This window comes from Mustelus asterias, chromosome 3, assembly GCF_964213995.1.
Source record: "Mustelus asterias chromosome 3, sMusAst1.hap1.1, whole genome shotgun sequence".
Classification (NCBI taxonomy): Eukaryota; Metazoa; Chordata; class Chondrichthyes; order Carcharhiniformes; family Triakidae; genus Mustelus; species Mustelus asterias.
This window is the reverse complement of record NC_135803.1, coordinates 46,036,486-46,058,839: the sequence shown is the minus strand read 5'-3', so window position 1 is coordinate 46,058,839 and position 22,354 is coordinate 46,036,486. Positions and strand designations below refer to the sequence as shown.

General features: G+C 39.3%; 1 protein-coding gene across 2 annotated transcripts; it reads left to right on the top strand.

The window, feature by feature from the left end:
* Window positions 1–282: 282 nt before the first annotated feature.
* Window positions 283–21,399, top strand: ccnl1a (cyclin L1a). 2 transcript variants are annotated; one of them, XM_078208339.1, is made up of 11 exons: window positions 283–598; window positions 722–796; window positions 2,167–2,276; window positions 10,737–10,857; window positions 10,946–11,010; window positions 14,442–14,541; window positions 14,955–15,059; window positions 15,672–15,813; window positions 16,579–16,690; window positions 17,186–17,278; window positions 20,635–21,399. In XM_078208339.1, the coding sequence occupies exons 1-11, from the start codon at window positions 395–397 to the stop codon at window positions 20,987–20,989; spliced, it is 1,482 nt and encodes a 493-aa protein (XP_078064465.1). In that variant the 5' UTR covers window positions 283–394; the 3' UTR covers window positions 20,990–21,399. The 2 variants fall into 2 exon arrangements, with proteins under 2 accessions (XP_078064465.1, XP_078064459.1); XM_078208333.1 differs by having other exon boundaries at window positions 10,734–10,857.
* Window positions 21,400–22,354: the final 955 nt, after the last annotated feature.

Below are 22,354 nucleotides of genomic sequence, written 5' to 3'. Positions count from 1 at the left end.
CGTCACAAAGGAGCGGCTCCCGCTGACGTCAGCGACTGGGCGCGCGCTTCCGCCGCCGGATGACGCAATGGGTTCCGGGCATCGCTCCTTCCGCCGAGCCGGGGGGGGGATGTGAAGAGACTCGATTACGTCACGGCATTTCCCCTCGCCATGGCTAATGTCGGGTCGTCCCTCCAGGCAGATGAAACTGAGGCGGTCTAGGGGAAAATAATAAAAACGCGACAGCGCGCATTTCGGGACCGTTGGAAGGGTTTTTTTTCTTGCCGCTTTGGGGGTGTATTTTCTGTGGATCTATATTGTGGCGGGGATTGATACGGGCTGTGGGGGCAGTTCGCACTGCGCCTGCGCCGCGCCCGCTCCTTTTCTTCCCATTTTATTTTGTGTTGGAGGCAAAATGGCGGCGAGCGAGGGCATCCTGATCGGAGACAAGGTTTACTCGGCCGTCTTCCTCACCATCGACAACTCCCTGATCCCCGAGGAGAAGCTCTCGCCCACCCCGTCCATGCAGGATGGCCTGGACCTGGAGGTGGAGACTGACCTGCGGATCCTGGGCTGCGAGCTGATTCAGTCGGCCGGGATCTTGCTGCGTCTGCCGCAGGTGGGTATCGGTGAGGCCGCCGGCGCTGTGGGGGGAGGGGAGGCCGCGCTGCGCCGCGCCGCGCCTGATCTTCCGCTTCAACCTCTCTCTCTGAAACTTTGCCCCGTTTTCTCTGCCCCGCAGGTGGCCATGGCGACGGCCCAGGTCCTGTTCCAGCGCTTCTTCTTCTCCAAGTCCTTCGTCAAGCACAGTTTCGAGGTGAGTCCCCGGCGGGGGCTCGGCCGGCGGTGGGAAGGGGGAAGTCCTCCGGGAGGGCCTGTTTTTATTTGGCTCGGTTTTTGTGGTGGGCCCCCGGCAGAAATTCTGTTGGAAATGGAGGCCGGGCGGTTGGTTGATTGATGGAAGCGGCCTTGGGGCTAGTGTGTGCGGCCTGCCTGCCCCCCACTCCCTGAGCCAGGCCTGGAGTTCAGCTTCTAACCCCCTGTCGGAGCACCAGGGTCCCAACTCTGTATTGTGAAATTGTGGCATTGGATTGTATTTTCGCGATTACTCATAACTATATTTCTGAAACAACGGGTGTGAGTCAGGCTGCGCCATTTAGTTGCATCATGTCTGATCTGGCTTCTTAACTCAATGATTTAACAAATTTCTGCAATTTTCAATTGATCCTCAAATCACAAATTTCTGGAGGGTTGAGAATGAGTTAGAAATTGTGATGACCCTTTTATAGATGCTTCCTGAAATCATCCTTGAATGCCCTAGGTTAATTAAAGTTTAGACCCTCGTTCCTGGCTCCCAACAGAGGTGGTAGGCGAAGACAGAGAAAACACTAGCAAGCCTTAGAGGGTAGTAGACATGGATTCAATAATAGCTTTTAAAAGGAATTGGTTAAGTACCTAAAGATAAATGCATGCAGCTACAGGAAAAGGGCAGAGGTGTGGGACTAATTGAATTGCTCTTGTCCAGAGCTGTTGCAGACTCCATAGGCTGAATGGCCTTTTTATGCTGTAATTGTTCGGTGATCATATAACAACTTTTTTATCATGTCTGTTATCGATCACCTTTGACCCTAACTTACTAGCAGTAGTCGGGTTACTCTGCCATCAGGTTACTTTGATTGTGGTCATCTTGAGCAGCTTTTAGTTCCCATCATCTTGGTGGGGGAAGCAATATAGGATCATTTGTTCTTTCAACTTTCTGAACTAGCACTGGCTTCAGTAGTAAATATTTGTGTTCAAGTATACTTTTATCACATTCTTAAATATGCTGTTTTGGGGTCGAGTATTAGCAAATCCTGGTCCAGTTATATCAACTTCTAACTGTGCTTCAGGTTCACATCAGTGCAATGTCACACGAGATTGCTTGGTGTATCTTTCAATTTTTGGGATGTGTCCCATATTCAGATCACATTGGAAATGTTTTTCAATGATTTATGTTGTGATATTCCTCTCAAAAATACACTGATCTCTGGATCTCTGGATATCAATTTATCTTTCAAGGTGTGGTCTAAAAGATCAGATAAGAGGTTATATCAAATAATGCTTTTTCTGTTCCTGTTACAAAATAATCCACTGGCCATGTGACTCAACATGGGAGATCAGCTGGTAATGAAAATGGTTATTTTTCAGATTGTTGCAATGGCTTGTATCAATCTTGCATCAAAAATTGAAGAAGCCCCTCGCCGTGTGAGAGATGTCATAAATGTATTCCACCATTTGCGCCAGCTAAGAGGCAAAAGGTAAGCCCTTTTCTTCAACTCCAATGTTTGCTGATTTGCCAAAAATATTCCTTAACATGCCCAAACTTTCAGGAATCTTATTGATCAGTTGCACCTGATCTTCACTGTTGGCTGAGTGGGGAAAACTGCCATGCAGACCAGGATGGTCCCAGGTTCAATTTTTGACCTGCGCTGAATTAGCTGATCTTAGTACCAAAGGTGCTACACTTGGTTGTGACCCATGAGTTGGGGAAGGATGAACAGGAAGAATCCATTACTACCCAAACTCTGTGACCCAGTGTTGGGGAAGGATAAACAGGAAGAATCCATTACAACCCAATAACTCATGCCGGAATGTGTTCAAGGGGGTAGGCTGACGTTAAGTTTCTAACCGAGTAGTCTGCTAACGTTCATTGTCTAAGTTTGTGGGTGAAGAACAGCCACTTTTGAGTGGTGCAAGTGATCTAACACAAGTAAACCTGTACTCTAGGGTGAGTCTTTATCTTTAAAAACATAAAATTTGGATGGGGAATGAACTCAGTGAGCACATACCAGGTGATCTGGTGAGAGGAAATTTTGTATTTTGAGTTCAGTTTTGGCAGTAAGACATTAATTTTAAACATGCAATAAACTAAAATAGGGAAGCTAAGATAAGCTAGGGAGTCATGTTTGAGTTGTACTGTATCAAATTGATAGCTATAAGGCATCAACTTAAATTGAAAGATATTTCTCCTTTACCTCAATACTGTGAAGTAAGATAGGTAAGAATGGCATATCGCTGTTATAAATGAACTTTGTTCTGTTGTGATCAGATTTAACTATACTCTTAGCACTATACAGGAGTGTTGCTGTTGGAGGCAAGCTGGTTTTCCTTCTGTAGATTGCACACTCCTTGTATAGTATAAACAGCTCAAATCTAAAATGTGGGCCTACAATTTTGCCAACAATCTAAATTCAAGGAGGGAATAAAGGCAATGGTCCTCTGTGATCCAAACTATAGCACCAAATATAAAAGTTACTTGCAAAAGTGCTGACCAGAGTCTAGAATTCATGAGTTGGCCAAGTAGATGAAAACTATGTAAAGGAACTGATGGCCTTCCGGAGTTCACTGGCATGTTCGAGTCATAATGCAACATTGTGCTGCTCCTTCCCATCTCAGAAGAAGCAGTCTGGAAACACTGGCACAAGGCACATGTAACTAGATAAATGGCAGTATGAATCTGTGAAGATGTCAGGCCTGAACCTGACTATTTAAAGCTACTGTGAATACAATACCACTTCACCAGTTTGCATATGTAGCAGATGACCAAGAAACATTTACTTCCTAAAGTTTGAAGAACTAAAATTACAATTGCATTCTAATGCTCTATTGTGTGAATTTGTATTTTTTTGTACATCAGCTGTTTAATTGAAGCTAGTAATTTTTAGTTAATTGAGCCACAGTATTGTGTAAATAAAATAATGGGATAAGTGATTTCTTACAGTTAAAATGGAAGGCTAATTGGTTTTTAATCTGCAGAATTTTAAGGTTACCCGTTCTATCGCTGTTGCGGGGAAGGGAGAGAAAGTTAACCTCTTTTTCCCCACTTTTAGTGACTTAGTGATGCACCAGGAAGAATTCTTTTGTCAAAAAAGGAAAAATATGATGAACCATAATTTCACAGGATTTATGATAGATTCAAAAAAATCATTGATAGAGGATGATTAGTCTTGAATAATGCAATTTGTATATGAAAATCGGGTTGCTTCTTACTGTGATCATTTTTACTATTGTGCATGAAGTTAAAATGCAATATTGACTTTTATTCTTTTTTCCCTTGCAACCAACCTAACAGCGACCAACTACATTTACCAAAGACTGGGTGATGTGGAATGGTACGTAAAGATGAAGCTGTCGACATGGCAACAGTGAAAATAAGAAGTGCCGTTTGATCCCGATGGAGAACCAGTGCTCTTTGAACGGGTCACTGGAATCGGGGGCTTTGGAAGGTTGGGCACAGCACCATTAAAACCTAGGAACTCCTGTACTTGGCTCTCAGCTTTTTGTCTTTGCTGTCCAGGTGGTACCATCACATTTTTGCCTTGGCTTTTTAAAAAATAAATATCTACTCTGAATGACAGGGAGGTTAGTATGTTTCTTCAGAAACTTGAAGCGTGTAAAGAATCCAATTGCTTTTTTTCCCAATTTATAATAGGGCTTTTGAAATTAGTGAGGTATTGTTGGAGATGGACCAAAATGTTTTGCACGTTACTCTGCTTAAGTTTTAGTACTTGGTTTTTGAAAGTAAGGCTAGAATTTTGTGGTAAGTTGAGGAATTGTCCATTCTGTTCATGGTAAATGTGCCCCAGCATTTGCACTTCTGTAAATGGTTTTTTTTTGTGGTGTGATTAAAGGATAGAAGTTCATATTTTTAAGTTATTTTTTAGAAACAGTGGTTAAAATGGTCCAAAATATAACAAGTGGATTGTTGGGTGACACATTATGAATAGCAATGTTCAACTTTTCAAAAATAAAATTTGTAGCTGCCCTTGCTGCTATATTTCGCTTTGATATTTAACAATGCCGGCTGAAACCTGATCTGAAATCACCAAGAATTTGGTTCAAATTGAACCCTTACCTGAGTGAAAAATCTAGATTCAAGATTTCTTCCAGGACCTGATTGTGCAATCCAGGCTTATGTTTCAGTGCAGTGTTTGAGGGAATGCTGCATTCAGGTGATGCCTTTTTGACGAGAAGTTCAACTGAGGCCCAGCCTCAGGTCATTGCAAATCTCATTTCAGACAAGTTCCCTTCATGGTGCAGTAGAATCTTTATCAAATACCTAATGTTTACAACCCTTTTTTTGTTCAGGAGTTCTCTTGTGCAGTGCTTCACCTTTGCCCAACACCATACAGAACAGTTAATTTTGGCTGTTCCATCTCATTGCTGTTTTGTTAGATTCTACTGTTTGAAATGGTAGATGTTGAGACCGTTTCTGTACATTACAGGAATTAGATGTTTAATTGCTATATGAATGTTAGTCTTTGGGGTGCATTTACTCCATGACTACAATGCAGGTGCGCAGTAATTTTATTGAACATTGACTTTTCAGTTGAAATTCAATTTGGAGTCGGGCTTGAATTGACATTGGAATCAGAGAAAGTGGGATTTTTTGGAGGCGCACCATGTTTTACTTTAATCCAGAATCAGTTAGGATATTTTATGCTAGATGCAGTTCATAGCTGGAATTAACTTACACTGGCACCAAACTTCTGTAAGCACGTGCATGTTTTCTTGGAGTGTTTAAACTGCAATGAGACTGTCTAGCATTAAAACCCCAATGACTCTTGCTGTAGTGTGCTTTTGGATACCTGAATTTGCTGAATTGAACTTCGTTGTCCTGGTGTCTTGGAAAGATTTGTTCTTGGCACTGAACCTCCTAAACTTGATAAATTCTAACTGCACCAGTGAAGAAAAACACGGTTAGCAATAGCTCTTTCCAAACAAGTAGACTTAAAAAATTAAAAATGGTTAACCAGCAGCATCTGAGATAATTGGCTAATGTCTGGAAGATCGTGGGCAGCAAATTAAACAGCGAGGACTGTCGGGTAGCGCCTCGTATTGAAGTAATAAAGCTTAGCCAGTGATCTTGATGCTGGCGTCAGATAATGGTATCAAAATATAAATGTGGTTTAAGGTGGGAATGGAAACTCAAGTTAGCTTAGGCCAGAATCAAAATTGGAAACAAGGGTGGCAAGATGGCACAATTTAACGCTGCTGCCTCACAGCTCCAGGGACCTGTGTTCAATTCCAGCCTTTGGTGATTCTGTGTGGAAATTTCACATTCTCCCTGTGTCTTCGTTGGTTTCCTCCAGATGTTCCAGTTTCTTCCCACAGTCCAAAGATGTGCAGGTTAGATGAATTGGCCATGCTAAATGGCCCCTTAGTGTCCCAAGATGTGTAGGTTAGATGAATTTCAAATGTGTGGGTTATGGGGTGGGGCACGGGAGAGGGCCTGGCTAAGATACTCTTGTCAGAGAATCAGTGCAGACTCGATAGGCCAATTGGCTTCTTCTGCATCGTAGGGATTCCATTCAATCATTAATGCCACGATACATTAAATTTTGCAAGATGATTTTTCCAGCTAATCTCGCATTCACAATATAATTAACAAAATAGTAATTGTGGCTAATCAGTTGGTAAAGTAATCTTGCACTAAAATAATTTTATTCAAATGTGCTGTTTTTTGCTGAAGATTTTAATTGTCAGTGCAAAGACACAAAACGTTAACTGCATGGTGTCGGGAAGAATAGTTTTATGCATTTTATCCAACACACCAGAAAGAAGCATTTCAGCAAGTTATAATTGCATTTCTAATGTTTAATTTCCCAAGACATTTTGCATGGAGTGACTAAATTGTCATTGGCAACATGGTTGGACAAGTGTGCAGATGCAACTTACTCCCTATTTTAGGTATCATACATTTTTTAAAAATATACTAGGCAGAATGTACAGCAGCTTTAAGATGCAGAGAAGCTGTAGGTTGCAGCATTAGATTTTTTGTAGTCCAGCTCAAACTATAAGGAAATATGAAACTCAGTTATAAAATGTCACCAGCTGTGGGAGGGTGTAACTAGTGCGTAGAAACTTTACATGGGCAGTTTCCAGTATAAAATGTACATCCCAGTTATTTATAATGGGAAGTTCACACTGGCAACAAACTCTTAAGATTATTTTTCTGAAATAATGTGGATCATTCGAGTGACAGGTAGATGCATGAATGCGCAATTATCTAAAATTGATTTAAAAATTTTAAAAACCGTACCATGCTTGGTTTTTTTACACTTTTATTGCTTACTCCCCCATTTCGCTAAATTCCCTTCTACCGCATCTCCTCTCCAAATCAATGTGTCAACTCTTTCTGGGGAGTAATTTCATTGCTGATAACCTGGTGGTCCCTCAATAATAAGCCGGGTTTTGATAGATTGTCCATGGAGATAACTGCCAACCAAGTCACTTCTTGTTCTCCTCTTCCATATTCATTTTCCAGTAGTGTATTTAGAAGCAGTAAGGCTAATGTTTTTGTTTTTCCTCGTACCTGTCTACTTGTAGCAAATGCCCTGGCTAAGCTCAGACTAGGTTTTAATCACAGAACTGCTGGTCTATATTTCTCAATACTGCATGCAGGTAAAGATTTCATCAAATTTCAGGATTTTATACTGTCAGAAAAGAATAGTGGAAGCTCATCAATCAAAAGCAGATTGCTAATCAAAATCTGGGGGCATGTGCTCCATGTTGGATGACTGGTAAATATGTAAAAGTGGAAATGCTATTTGGGAAATCGCTTATGCTGGTCATTAATCATATTAACCTGTTTGAATGTTCCACTGTTGAAACTTAATTTTCTACCTAAACCATTCAGTTTAAAAGGTACAGAATTCTAGTGGGTTGACATTACATTTAATGCTTTGTATCTGAAAATTATTAGTGCCCTATCTTAACTGTTTGGCATGTTTAATCTTATGAATTTAAAATACTTGGTAAATAACTGTTAGGAAATAAAACTAAATTGTCAAAATCCAGAGAGAATATTATCAACACTGTAACTCGAGGGCAATTAGGAATGGGCAATAAATGCCCACATCCCTTGAATGAATAAAAAAAAGTAAAATCAATTCAAGGTTGCTTTTCACTGATTTATGGTATTTTTGTTTTACAAATGACTGAATCCAAATGTTTGTTAAATTTAAGTAATACATTAATCATCTTCATACAAATCCATGAGCCACCCTTAACTGTTAATGGTTTAGCAGTTAGAAACATACTTTGGACAAGTGTTCTTGAGTGCTAGCCTCTGCTTTCCTTTGAACTTGCTATACAGGTAGTGCTCAGACTTGTGGTACAATTGGTTCCTGAAAACAGTAATAAATGGGGGATCGTTTCCTTAACCAAGGCCTGATACCCTATTTTCATCAAAATAACCCAGAAGTTTACTCATCTATTATTAAGTTTTAAAAGTTTGGAAAGACAAGATGCACCAAGTAAAAATGTCTTGGAGCAGCAACTGAATGTCTCGAGTTGGGGAGATGGGCGATGCAGAGCATCGATGTACATATATGAATATTTGAACTTGTTCTCTGGTGTACATAAAGTTGAAACCGATGTGAATACAAAATTGTCAGTTTATAAATTTGTAAGTGCCATTGGATGTAACTTTAACATCGTAAAGTCGAGGACATGCTGTATAATGAATTGGATGCACTTTTAACATCATCCTATTGACTCCAGCAAAAAAATGTTCCACTGGGAGAAGATCAGTCTACAGTTAAGGAATGCAGGAAGCCTTCTGTGGATTTGTATTATGTATGTAGAAATGCATGGGTGATGTGGTTAGGATAAGAAAAAGATATTAAATGTGGGTACTGGAATTTGCTATTATCATAGAATCCTACGGTGCTGAAGGAGGCCATTCGGCCCATTGAGTCCGCACTGACCACAATCCCACCCAGGCCCTATCCCCATAACACCATGCATTTACCCTAGCTAGTCTCCTGACACTAGGGGGCAATTTAGCATGGCCACTCCACCTAATCTGCACATCTTTGGACTGTGGGAGGAAACCGGAACACCCGGAGGAAACCCACGCAGACATGGGCAGAATGTGCAAACTGCACACAGTGACCCAAGCTGGGAATCGAACCCAGGTCCTAGCCACTGTGCTGTCCCAATTAGCAAAACAATATTTCAGGGAGTACAAACTTCTCAGACTTTGAACTTACTGATGTATGTAATCTTTCTGGTGGCTTTCAGTTTCGTAATTTTTGAGTACTCTGTTATGTGATACTGAACTTTCTATAGATTTTGGGCATAAATATATAAAGCTAGAGACAGTAAATAAATACTCAATTATGTTTCATGACCACCTTAAAGACTGCCTTGAAATCTGTTCTTATTTGGCCGTTTTAACTATTATACAATAACTTAAGTTAGTCAATTTAGATGCAGTGAATCGAACTGTTGAATTAAGATTGACTATAAGTCAATGATCTGTTTATTACCTAATTAGAACATCCCAGTGCTTACCAATGCATACATCTTGGAGAGCATTAATTAGCTTGAGTTCAGCAGAAGGAAATATCTTCAAATGCATCATCCCATTTAGAAGTAGGTGGTTGGTAAGCAGTGTTACCGACTTGTAATTAGAAGTTAGCCTTGATAGACTAGAATAGAATAAAAGTAATTGCCAATGAAGTGGGGGAGCCGTACCCATATATGGGAAATAACTTGTTAAAACTAATGTTATTGATATGGAAATATCATTAAAAATGACTTTCAGTGGAGTTATTTTATGGGTTGGTGGGTATAAGACAGATAAAAGTAGATGTTGGAACAGAGTTGGGATTTGTTGAGCCCCAAGATATTCAGCTCAGATCTATAATATAGTTAAATGCTCCAATTAACCTTGCAAGCATTGCCATAAATACTGCAATTAATGTCAAATTACTGTATATTTAAATCGGGCATTCAACACCTACAAGCCCTATTGATCAAGTAAAAACACAACTTTCTAAGCTGCTCCAATAAGTCTGGAGCTGAGTTTACTATGTCAATACTTGATTCACTGTTTGAAAACTGCACTTGGAGGTAATGGCATTTAGTTCTAACTGAGCCAACAAATACAGCTCTTTAGCATATGGAGGGGCAGGGGTAACACCTTGTAGGTGAGTAGAAAGAAGCTTTACTTCTGTATAGTTGTGTGTGTTTTTAGAGAATGCCTTAAAGACTTGCACATTGGTCTTGAATCAAAAAAATACTCTATTTTCTCAAGTTGTTTTTGAAGTCTTGGTTTTAAATGTAGTAAACAATTTAGACATCAAATAAGTCAATTATGAGATTATTCGAATTTTATGTTTTGCAGAATCTTTTCTGTGGTTTAAGATGACAACATTGAAAGAAGACTTAGTTGTGTGATTTTGAGCAGATTGGCATCAGAAGAATGATTAAAAACATTTTTAAAGTTGCGTGAAACGATTACTTACAGAATAATGTTCTGTGCATTTTGTGCATTTAAATTAGATATTTAAGTCCGATCTCTGTCAGGTCTTTATTGTTGCACAGAGTATGGTGTTGTTTAAAATGTGAATATTAACAAAATGCACATGATTTAGCTTTTGAAGTTTAGATATGTCTAATGTTCAGTAAACAGAAATTGCTAACCATCTAACTATTTTAATGGCCTTACTTTCTTGGATAGGTTCTACTCTAGAATATTATTTCCTTCATAAATGGTGGTAACTGCTAAACAGGTTGTTCAGCATATTTGCTGTATAATTTTCAGCTTGAAATGGACAGCACAAGACCAAAGCTTTGGAGGCAGTTACAGGAGTTTCTTCTGGTTGGTTGGAAGGGAAAAAAAGTCCCTTGTAGAGAATTAGAAGAACAAACTAATTTCGAGTGTTTCTGTTTTAGACTTGCAAATAGTTTTGATTTTTTTAAACCAGGACTCCAACACCACTGATACTTGATCAAAACTACATTAACACCAAAAACCAAGTGATCAAAGCAGAAAGACGAGTGTTGAAGGAATTGGGATTTTGCGTTCATGTAAAGCATCCACACAAGGTAAGTCTGTAGACAGTTGCATTTTACTCATGTAAAACTGGAAGTTACGTTTTTAAAAATAACAATCTAATTCTCTTCTCCCTACTAGATAATTTTTATGTATCTTCAAGTGCTCGAGTGCGAAAGGAATCAAACACTTGTCCAAACAGCCTGGTAAGTCTCCTCTTTAAATGTAAAGCCAAGGAAACTGTATCTGAAATTGAAAGTGTGTATTTAATATATATTGTACACCTAAAATTCTTTGTGCTAAAAATTGACAATTGGCATTCTAACTTTTGTAATTGTATCCATACAGAAACGGGTACAACAATTCGGTGTAACAACTCATTTTTTAAATGGTGTGCATTTGTACTGATTCTTGATGAACATGGTACTGTAATTTCGATATACTGTTTTCATGGCTTGTTTGTTCACTATCATAAAGGAGGACTCAATTTAACTTTGTTCTTTTTTCTACTCTTTTTAATTAAAGGGTAGTCCATGATGGTAAGTCATAGAACTCAGCCCTCTGAACTGCTTCTCAACTACATGACCTCAGGATGGCCTTTGATTGGTTGCCCCTTCAGCCAATCCAGTGCAAGCTCTCATCCGAGACAGCTATTCACTGAAGTGGTCACAAAACATCTGGCAACATCATCTAGTTCTGGCGGGGTTTTGAAGGATTTGTATTGACTTCTGGAAATGGATATTCAACACGTGTACTTGCAGTAACTTAGATTATATGTCTAATGTTTCTAGTTGACTAAGTTTTAAAATGTGAATTTTTAAAGCATGAAGAGAAGGAACTGAATCATATTAATTGCTACACTATAAATATTTAACATTACTGGAGCATACAAGATTTTGAAGCATACAACTAAAGGTCTTTTACAGGCTGCAACCTATCCTTGACTAGACCAACCAGCCAAGAATTGTCTCTGCTTCCTATATGGATATGACTTTAGCTCATTACTTGAACTTGGTGGGGGTGGGGAAGAGTAGATGTGGTTATGGGAATCTGAAGAATTATTTTAATACAATTGCTCACAAATTTTAAACTTGTGTCTCACCATTAAGTCACTTAATTTGTTTGTAGGTTGGTGAGTTGCATCTTGAACTAGTTCCATGTTGTTGATTATTTCTGTTTCTCTCATTGCATACAGCTCTGCTGCCAGAATTAGAATTGGATGTAATATGCAGAATGGAGGCTTGTGAACATCATTCTCTCAATCTCAACTAAATAACTTTTGTTTTCTGCTGCTGTCTTTCTCTTCTAAATAGTAGAATGGGTAATGGGTTGTGAATTTGACCTTTCTATGTATGGTTGATCCCACTTGATCAAGGGTGTACTCCTGTAGGATGGGTGTAGCTGTGAGGTCATCTATAAATGGAAAATGTTGATACAAAAGTTACGGTTAATATTTGAAAGCTAAATCTCAGTTCATAATTGAAACTAATTAAGGCCAGGACCACTTTCTGAAGCCAAGCTACATGAGCCCGTTTAAATTGCATCAGTTTAATAAACTAACTAAAAAAAATACAACTTCGCCTTATTGGACAATGTTTATTATGAATATTGAGTGGTGGGTACTGAATGTTGATAAGACTACTTGCCATGTAGCAGATTGCAATCAATTAAGTGAAAGCTTTAAGGGAAAACTCATGCTTAGACAATGTTAAGTTTAAGGAATAGGTTTGTGCTGCATAGGACAGGTACCTCAGTCACAAGTGCAGATGCATGGAAGCTGTGAATACATTTGAAACAGGAATAACTTTCTTATTCAACCAGCCTCTCCCTTTTGTATATGTATTGGAATACCAGACCAAGTTGATAGTTATCCTCAGCTTTGCAAATGTTCCACTAAAAAGTGCTGTTTGCTTCAGTGGCTCTTAACATTCAGAATCCCTATCATTCCACTCTATGCCTTAAGTAATTGCTGTGGTTGCAGCTAGGACAGCGAGTCATTCAAATTCAGCCTACCAATTTTGATCCCTGTCTGAAAGGGAGCAGTAGATATTTTGAACACGAGTCAATAAACTGGGTGTTAAAATAATTATACTTGCCATTTTTTGCTGTTGGCTAAACTTGGTCTGAATCACATTGTCAATAAAGTACCTTTGTTTCAAATTGTGATTTGAAATATTAGGTAAAACTGGTCACTTTATGAATGTTGCTGCAGTACAGAGTTTCAATTGAACTATTAGAAAAGATTTGCCTGAAAAATCTTAAAATGGAATACCCTTTTCTCGTATGCTAGTATGTTTTTTGAAAGAAAGTGGAGGCATTTCTAACCCTTTCTAGATTGGTGTAATACCTCAGCTAAAATTCATGAATAGCTGAAAGCCCTTTTGATCACATCCATCTTTTCCTAATTGTGGTGGCTCTTGACAAATTGAGGGTGACAAAATTAAAGCACAATAAAGGCTTAACTTGATTTTTAAAAAAACTTTTATCCCTTACCTGACTTTTTTGAATTTTTAAAAAACCATTATTAAATGCACGCGATCTGAAATAAGTATTCTGAAAATACAACCACCGTTTGAGAGACTGTTTTGGATGTAATTCTTTAATAGACTGGCATAGTCACAAACCTGGGTCCTGTCAGCCTTATGAAGGAACTCTTCCAACCTGACTACTGGTTCTAATGTAGAGGTATACTTGGAAATATTATATCCTTTCCGTTCTCTCCTGACTATTCATGAAGGCAGTAACCCTGCTACGGTACAGTTCCAAGGGGACTGTTGGCATTTGAGGTCAGATTTTCAGTTTTGGTATGTGAATTGTGCAGTAAATCAAAATGGCCATTCAGATCATGGCACTTTTTACCCTCCCACTCGGCAAGAGTGGCAGCACTGCCAATATTTTTCTTGTATTTGGTAGGCTGGTTGCATGACTTGATTTGCCTCTGGTCCATGCACTATATGGTGCCCTGCTGTCTCACATGATGCATTTTCCACTAGAAAAATATTTTTGGATACATTACTTTTCCCTTTGACCTGAGCACATTTTGTAAATGTAATTAATTGTTCTGTTGGGAAGCCAGTGAGTGCAGATATGGGCATGAATTATGTACTTTGATTTCTTCTATTTCCAGAACAGGGACTACATGTATCCTCTTTAGGAACCCGTCTGTTTAGCTTACTTTGGATGTTGCTTTTCCTTGAAAGCTGCGAGAGAATTTTAGCTGGATGGTTTGAAAAATTCCCCGTAATTTTTTTTTGTGCAAGCATATTTATAGATTTGAAATGTGGCTTAACGTGTGCGTATGTAGTGCATTCCATATTTCAAATGATGCCTTTATTAGAAATTTGAGGTCTGTGCTGAAGATATCAGAGGGCATATTCATAGAATCATATTATAGAATACCTACTGTGCACAAGGGGGCCATTCGGCTCATCACGCCTGCACTGACAATGATTCCACCTAGATCCTATTCCCGCAACCCCACATTTTTACCCTGCTAGTCCCTAATACTAAGGGGCAATTTAACATGGCAATCAACTTAACCCAACTAAGAAAAAAGAACAATGTTCTGAGTCTCCTTTCTTATTGTATGTACTTGGAGTTAATTAACTACTAATAACTCTTATGTGATGTCTTTCAGGAATTATATGAATGACAGTCTCCGCACAAGTGTATTTGTCCGGTTTAAGCCTGAAACTGTAGCTTGTGCTTGCATCTACCTTGCAGCTAGAGCTTTACAGGTGAGTGGACAGTGACTGGTTGAAAATAAATCTGTAAATACTTGTAACTTTTTCTCCCAAGTTTTTTGTACTAAACTTTATAATCAGCCTGTGATAATTCAAAATAGGGCTGTCTTTCTAGTGTTAACATCTGATTTAATGAGTGCCATATTAAATGCTCAGTTTGCTGCATGCTAATTGGGAGGCAAAGTAATACTGTGTTTTTGGGCCTTAATGCCTTCTAGCTGGAAACTTGTAGATGATTCTCTTGTGGTACAGCTGAGGTAAGGGAAATTCCAAGATGGGTAGGTATCCACATGGTTGGCAACTAATCTTGCTAGTGGTTTTATTAATTAATAGATACTTGCGATTCAGTGTTGCATGGAATTATGTATTTCGTATTGCTTAGCTTCATTTTTTCTTTACATCTTTAGATTGCTTTGCCAAATCGCCCTCATTGGTTTGTGCTTTTTGGTGCAAATGAAGAGGAAATCCAGGATATCTGCATCACCACTTTAAAACTTTACACTCGAAAAAAGGTCAGTTAGACAAGTAATATTTTTTTCCCATATTTCTAATGTGTCCCGATAGGTTAAACATTGGTTATCCATTGTGTAAAACGGGCATTCCTTGGACCTGTGACACAAGTGGTTCCTGAAAACCACGGAAGTCAGAACCAATTTTCCCAAAGGAACAATGGGAGATTGGTTCCTGAATTGAGGCCGGAAATCACTCATGCGGTGCTGGGCATTTAAGTGCTCTCAACCCATGCCCTGTCTTGCTTTTGATGCCTGCACAGATTGGCACATGCTGCTTAGTTAGCGTGAGGGACATATTGAAACCATTGATCATGGTCAGATGCCTGTTTGTAACTTCTGGGTCTCGAGTGCTTATGAAATACAAGTGTATAAGTACATTAAAATCTCAACCCTTATGCCAAAAAAAGTTACTAGTATAGAACGCTAATTTCCAACCTAATAAAGACTTTGACCTGTCCAGTTATACAGATGGGTGCTGCAGAACATCAGTGTGTACATATAAATGTGCTGGTGTGGTGTCATAAATGTTGAAATTTATAAATGTTGTAAGTGCCGTGACTGCCTGTACTATATTTGGTAGCTTTTGATTTGATTACATGACTGTCTTAACAGCCTAACTATGAACATGTGGAGAAAGAAGTAGAAAAGAGGAAAGTTGCATTACAAGAAGCTAAATTGAAAGCTAAAGGGCTGAACCCTGATGGAACTCCCGCTCTTTCCACTTTGGGGGGCTTCTCTCCAGGTTCTAAACCATGTAAGTATTTGAAATGTTTGAGTGTCAGATTGTCTTCAGTGGAAAGCAAAAGCGGGAAACACTAACTTTTCCTCCCTTCCGCTTTTGTGTGCTAGCTTGCTTCTCATTTTCAGCCAGCAGCAATGTGAAACAGCCAAATATGTATCTGCTCTGCCTCATCGGGGTGGCACACGGACGTTGGGTCCCTTTTGACCCTTGACTCAAGCATCATAGGAACTCTGAGGAGAGCCACCCCCCCCCCCCCCCCCATTTGCCACATGTAGAGTTTGCATTCATTTGAACTGTACCAGTGTGGTCAAGACAGGATCCCTGATGATTGGGCAACCCGTGGTCTCTATAAATTTTGCCCAGGCTTACACCCTGGAGATAAGACACTTTTTGCTTCGGAGCATTATCGCTGAAGGTGGGCTTGAGAGTTAAATCGCCACTGCATAAACCATGGTCTTATGAGACAGAAGGCTGCTAATGTCTTCCAATAAGTGTATATTTGATGTCCAAACTCTACATAGTAAATACTAGCAGGCCAATCTCCCAGTCCCAAGATTGTCTATTGGTCTGACTAGGATTGATAAAGCAGCTCTTTGTGACTTAGTTGTGGGCGTCTATTTAGCTGAAAGTTTAAGTTTAAAAATTGAGGTTAATCTGATGAATTGTAACTGAGGTACTTTACTCTTGTATTTGAAGATAAATATACAGCTATATATGCTTCAGAATTAAAAGACTATTACATTTGATATGTCAAATTCTGAAAATATTTTGTTTTAGGTTCTCCCCGAGAAGCTAAAACTGAAGAGAAGACACCTGGAATTCAAAATCCTAAAACTATCAAAAAGGAACCAGAAGACCGTCAGTTGAACTCTAAAAGCCCTTACAATGGGTTAGTACTGTCAGCTGCCTGCTTAACTTGAGTCTGAGTGCTTATTAAATACAAGTGTATAAATACAATAAAATCTTGACCCTTGTGCTAACAGTATAAAACATTAATTTCCAACCTAATGAAGGCTGTTCAACTTGTCTAGTTATGCGGATAGGTGACACAGGACATCAGTGCATACATGAACGTGCTGGTGTGATGTCATGGAGTTGAAACTGACATGAAGTTCTTCAGTGTATTTAGAGCTGTTTGTTTTGTCTGGTGTTTAAGATGTACCCCAAAGTAGAAAAAAATCTCAATCTTGCAAGGGAGAAAGTGGCTGTTGGCTCTTTGAAAGATCTAATTGGCAAGTGCTCTCTTCCTATAGCCCTGCAAACTTTTCCTTGTACTTTTAAGTACTTGATTATGGTCGTTGAGGTACTGCAGCTCAAAATTGTTGCATTGTACTTCTAAATCATCTCCACATAATTCAAAAATGTTGTCTTCCCAAATCTATAGGCTGCGGAAAGAAGGTAAGCAAAGCCGAAACAGTAGGAGTGTCAGCCGTTCAAGGTCACGAACAAGATCACGGTCCCATTCGCCAAGAAGGCAGTAAGTATTGGAATGTCTTGAGTGGGTGTAAAATATTACAGCCTGTGCTATTGTTCTAACTTATCAAAGTCAAGTACATTTATGTTAATAAAAATGAAGAGATGGGATCTGCAATGCATTTTGATACTCTGGCATAATTTGATCCATTTTGTAGAAAAATGGATTCCGTCACCTTGTGCTTGGTGTTCCTGTTGTGTATGGAGCCAAGGCTAAGAATAGTCATCAGGAGGAGTGGGGATAATTGGACCTAGTTGCATAATATATTTTGGTCCTTAAATTGAAATTGCTTATTCTGTTCCTATTTTTAAATTTCCAGTACTAATGTAAACTCATCATTTGAATTGCAACCTCCTAACAATAGTAGTGCTGCATTGTCCCCATGGTGTGATAACAATGGTTGTGCTTAATTCCTATTATAGATTACTATATTTAGTGGAAAAAGTTGACAAACGTACACCACAGATTGTGTTGATCTCCTGTAGCATTGCTCACAATTGGTGTCTATCCTGTCTTCATGCTGTATGTCTTTTTTTAGATTGGGTTAATGGGTGGTATGATGTAGGGCGAGAATGCAACAACAGCAAGGTGCACTTGGGAGTTAAAGAAGCTCCTTTATCCATTCTTTATAAACTTTGTTTCCTTCTGAAGTTTTGCTTTGGTTTTATTTACAAGTCCTTGCTTTCCTAGAAGCATCTCTTTCTCTTGTCACCAAGTTTTCAGGACACTAAACAAAAGATGTAGAAGTTTCACTTTCCTGCATAGCATGCAACCATACAGCCTTTTTAATTAAATAAAAGTAAATTTTATCTCGCTGTTCCCTTCAAATTACTGGTAGAGTTAGAGCAAAAGCGGTAAAAGCTTTTTAAAAATAACCTCAATAGTTTTGGCACAGATGCTTCCAGACGAACTGCAAAATCCAAATTCTGGTTTAGGTAAAGATCTGGGGTTATGCACAATTGTGAATACATCAAAAGACAATTTGAACAATAAATATGATCAATTTGGATTTTTAAAATGTTTTAAATCTTGCTTTGAGCATTAGGAATTGAAGTTATTGAGCAAAGCAGGTAGTTTAACAACAACGGGAGATGGTGAGCAATTTGGATACTGGTCAGATTGTATACCAAGATACATAAATAAAACATTAAGTGTGCACATAGGCAGTTATAATGGGAAAAGTGAATGCATATAAGATTCTTTATGGGGATATGCATTGGAATCCTAATTTGTTCAAAGTTGGGGGTGATCTAGGAAATTGGATCAGGAATTGGCTAGCGGATAGGAAACAGAGGGTGGTGGTTGATAGTAAATATTCATCATGGAGTGCGGTTACAAGTGGTGTACCTCAGGGATCTGTTTTGGGGCCACTGCTGTTTGTAATATTTATTAATGATCTGGATGAGGGTATAGTTGGGTGGATTAGCAAATTTGCTGATGACACCAAAGTCGGTGGTGTGGTAGACAGTGAGGAAGGGTGTCGTAGTTTGCAGGAAGACTTAGACAGGTTGCAAAGTTGGGCCGAGAGGTGGCGGATGGAGTTTAATGCGGAGAAGTGTGAGGTAATTCACTTTGGTAGGAATAACAGATGTGTTGAGTATAGGGCTAACGGGAGGACTTTGAATAGTGTGGAGGAGCAGAGGGATCTAGGTGTATGTGTGCATAGATCCCTGAAAGTTGGGAATCAAGTAGATAAGGTTGTTAAGAAGGCATATGGTGTCTTGGCGTTTATTGGTAGGGGGATTGAATTTAGGAGTCGTAGCGTTATGTTGCAACTGTACACAACTCTGGTGCGGCCGCACTTGGAGTACTGTGTGCAGTTCTGGTCCCCACATTACAGGAAGGATGTGGAGGCTTTGGAGAGGGTGCAGAGGAGGTTTACCAGGATGTTGCCTGGTATGGAGGGGAGATCCTATGAGGAGAGGCTGAGGGATTTGGGATTGTTTTCGCTGGAAAGGCGGCGGCTAAGAGGGGATCTTATTGAAACATATAAGATGATTAGAGGTTTAGATAGGGTGGATAGTGATAGCCTTTTTCCTCTGATGGAGAAATCCAGCACGAGGGGGCATGGCTTTAAATTGAGGGGGGGTAGTTATAGAACCGATGTCAGGGGTAGGTTCTTTACCCAGAGGGTGGTGAGGGATTGGAATGCCCTGCCAGCATCAGTAGTAAATGCGCCTAGTTTGGGGGCGTTTAAGAGATCCGTAGATAGGTTCATGGACGAAAAGAAATTGGTTTAGGTTGGAGGGTCACAGTTTTTTTTTTTAACTGGTCGGTGCAACATCGTGGGCCGAAGGGCCTGTTCTGCGCTGTAATGTTCTATGTTCTATGTTCTAAAATGGGCCATTACTGGATTACCAGTTATTTATTTGTCATTGGCCAACTTTTATTCCTTCACTGACAAGCTGGAGTGGCCAATATTTATTGCCTATCCCTAATTGCTCTTGAGTAGGTGAAGGTGGGCCGCTGCTTTGAATATAATGGAGTGGTTTGTTAGGTTCAGGGGTAGTTAAGAGTCAAACCCACTGAGTATGTACAGGCCTGACCAAATAAGGGTCGCAGATTTCTTTTTCTAAAAGGACATTCGTGAACCAGATGAGTTTTGACAATCCATTAATTCCACAGTCACCATTACTGATATTAGCTTTTTACTCCAAATTCCTATAGTATTTAAATTCCCCAGTTGTGGTGCGATCAAATCTCCTGCAGACCTCAGGATTACAGATCTATAGTAAAACAACCACAGTGATATCATATCCTGAATAGCAATACTTTACCCTGAATTATTCATTTTCTTTCTTGCAGATCAAATAACAAACACAGATCAAATTTAGAACAGAAGTAACCAATGTACAGTGCTTTTGTGGATTTTAGTCATGTTTTATAACTGTTTTCTGACGTAAATAATTGTAGTCTCCAAATTTATAGGTTTTTTTCCCCCCTTTGACCTGCTTCTAGTTTTAAATATATCGTTCTCCCAGACCATTTTTAAAGACATTTGTAGATATTTTGCTCAAATGGCCATTTTCAATATGAACCTTGGAGAAAGTGATTGTAGTACGATCTGATGTGTAGGAACATCACAGCTCCATCCTTGACCATGCTTAGCTAATCACCTTAAATGTGAGCATGTTTACCTGATTGTCCCCTATCCTCATTCTCCATTGAGAACATTGAGGCTGTTTATATTGCTAGGGAGAGTGTAACAAATTCTGGCCTTGTGTGTTTACACTTGCTTGCGAATGATTTATGTTAAGTATTTATTTCCTCGTCACTCTTGACAAAACCAACTGTAAATTATTGTTGGTGCTGGTTGTTTTGTTTTGCATCGGTTTAATTTTGTTTTTTATTTCCTTCAGTTACAATAGAAGAAGCAGATCTGGGACTTACAGTTCCCGATCAAGGAGCAGGTCCCATAGTCACAGTGTGTCCCCTCGTCGGCGTCACAATCATACATCACCACACATCAAATCAAAATCTCATCGCAGTGAGGAAACAAAGATTTCTATTAGGCATGGTCACAAGAGGAAGAAATCCCACAGTAGATCACGCAGTCGTAGTAAATCCAGGGACCACTGTGATCTTGTGAAGAAACGACGGCATGAGAAAGAGCATCATAGGGATAGGCATGAGCGATCACGCTCTTATGAAAGATCCCATAAAAGCAAACATCACAGCAGTAGTCACTCAGGACACAGCAGGCATCGTCGGTAAATACTGAGAGCTAATTTAACAATAATGCCTAAATCTACTTAAGTTAATGTGTAGTATATTGACTTGTAAATGATGCTTTTTATAAAGGGTTTGTTTAAAATAGTTATTTGGTTTATGCAAAGATCATTAATGGAAAAGAATTTGCACATTTTCAGAAATATAAAAATACTTTATTTGACAGTGTACAGTTAACCATGGACAGATTTGTGTATGCAGAGTTTCTCTCTATTCTACAGAATTTGAAAGGAGATTGCTGTAGAAATATACCTTATTTTTATACAATGAAATGGAAAGTGGGTATATTTAAGTATGAGTTCATTTGTTAAAACTGTGGTGATTACTTTGTTAGACTGGTTTTTAGTCTGCATGTGGTCATACATTTTTACAGAAAAATAAAAATTTAAAAAGCTTGTGTTCTGTGATTTGCAAGAAGTTAGCCTGGTCAAGATGGGGTGACTTTCTTTGACAGTCAATAAATACATTTTTCTTTGCCTACACTGAACCAGTATATTTCCTGAAAATGATAAAAAGCAAAATACTGCAGATGCTGGAAACTGAAACAAACAAAATGCTTGAAAATCTCAGCAGGTGAAGAGAGAATAGAGGCAACAGATGCTGTCAGCCCGGCTGAGATTCTGTTTCTGATTTAATGAAAATGAATGTGCTAGATTGTAATTGACGTGGCAAATTAATTTTCAGTTCATGGGCATTAAAGCCATAGCCCATTGGGAAGCGATGGCCCAGTAGTATTATCGCTCTACTATTAATTCAGAAACTCAGATAATGCTCTGGGGACCTGCCACGGTGTCTGGTGGAATTTGAATTCAATTTTTTTTAAATCTGGAATTAACCATGGGTGACCATGAAACCATTATCAATTGTCAAAAGCCCATTCGGTTCACTAATGTCCTTTTAGGATAGAAAATCTGCCATCCTTACCTGGTCTGGCCTACATGTGACTCCAGACCCACCTGGCATCAACCTAGGCACCGGAAAAGACAACAGCAAAACAAAGCTCTGTTGACCCTGCAAGTCCTCCTTACTAACATCGGCGGCTTGTGTCAAAATTGGGAGAGCTGTCTCAGACTAGTTAAGCAACAGTCTGACAAAGTCATTCTCATGGAATCATACCTTACAGGTAACACCCAAGACACAACCATTACCATCCCTGCATATGTCCTATTCCACCAGCAGAGGTGGTGGCAGTGGTATACAGATGGGAGGGAGTTGCCCTGGGAGTCCTTAATGTCGACTCCAGACCCCATGAAGTCTCATGGCTTCAGGTTAAACATGGACATGGAAACCTCTTAGTGATTACCATGTACCATCTCTCAGCTGATGAATCAGCATTCCTCCATGTTGAAC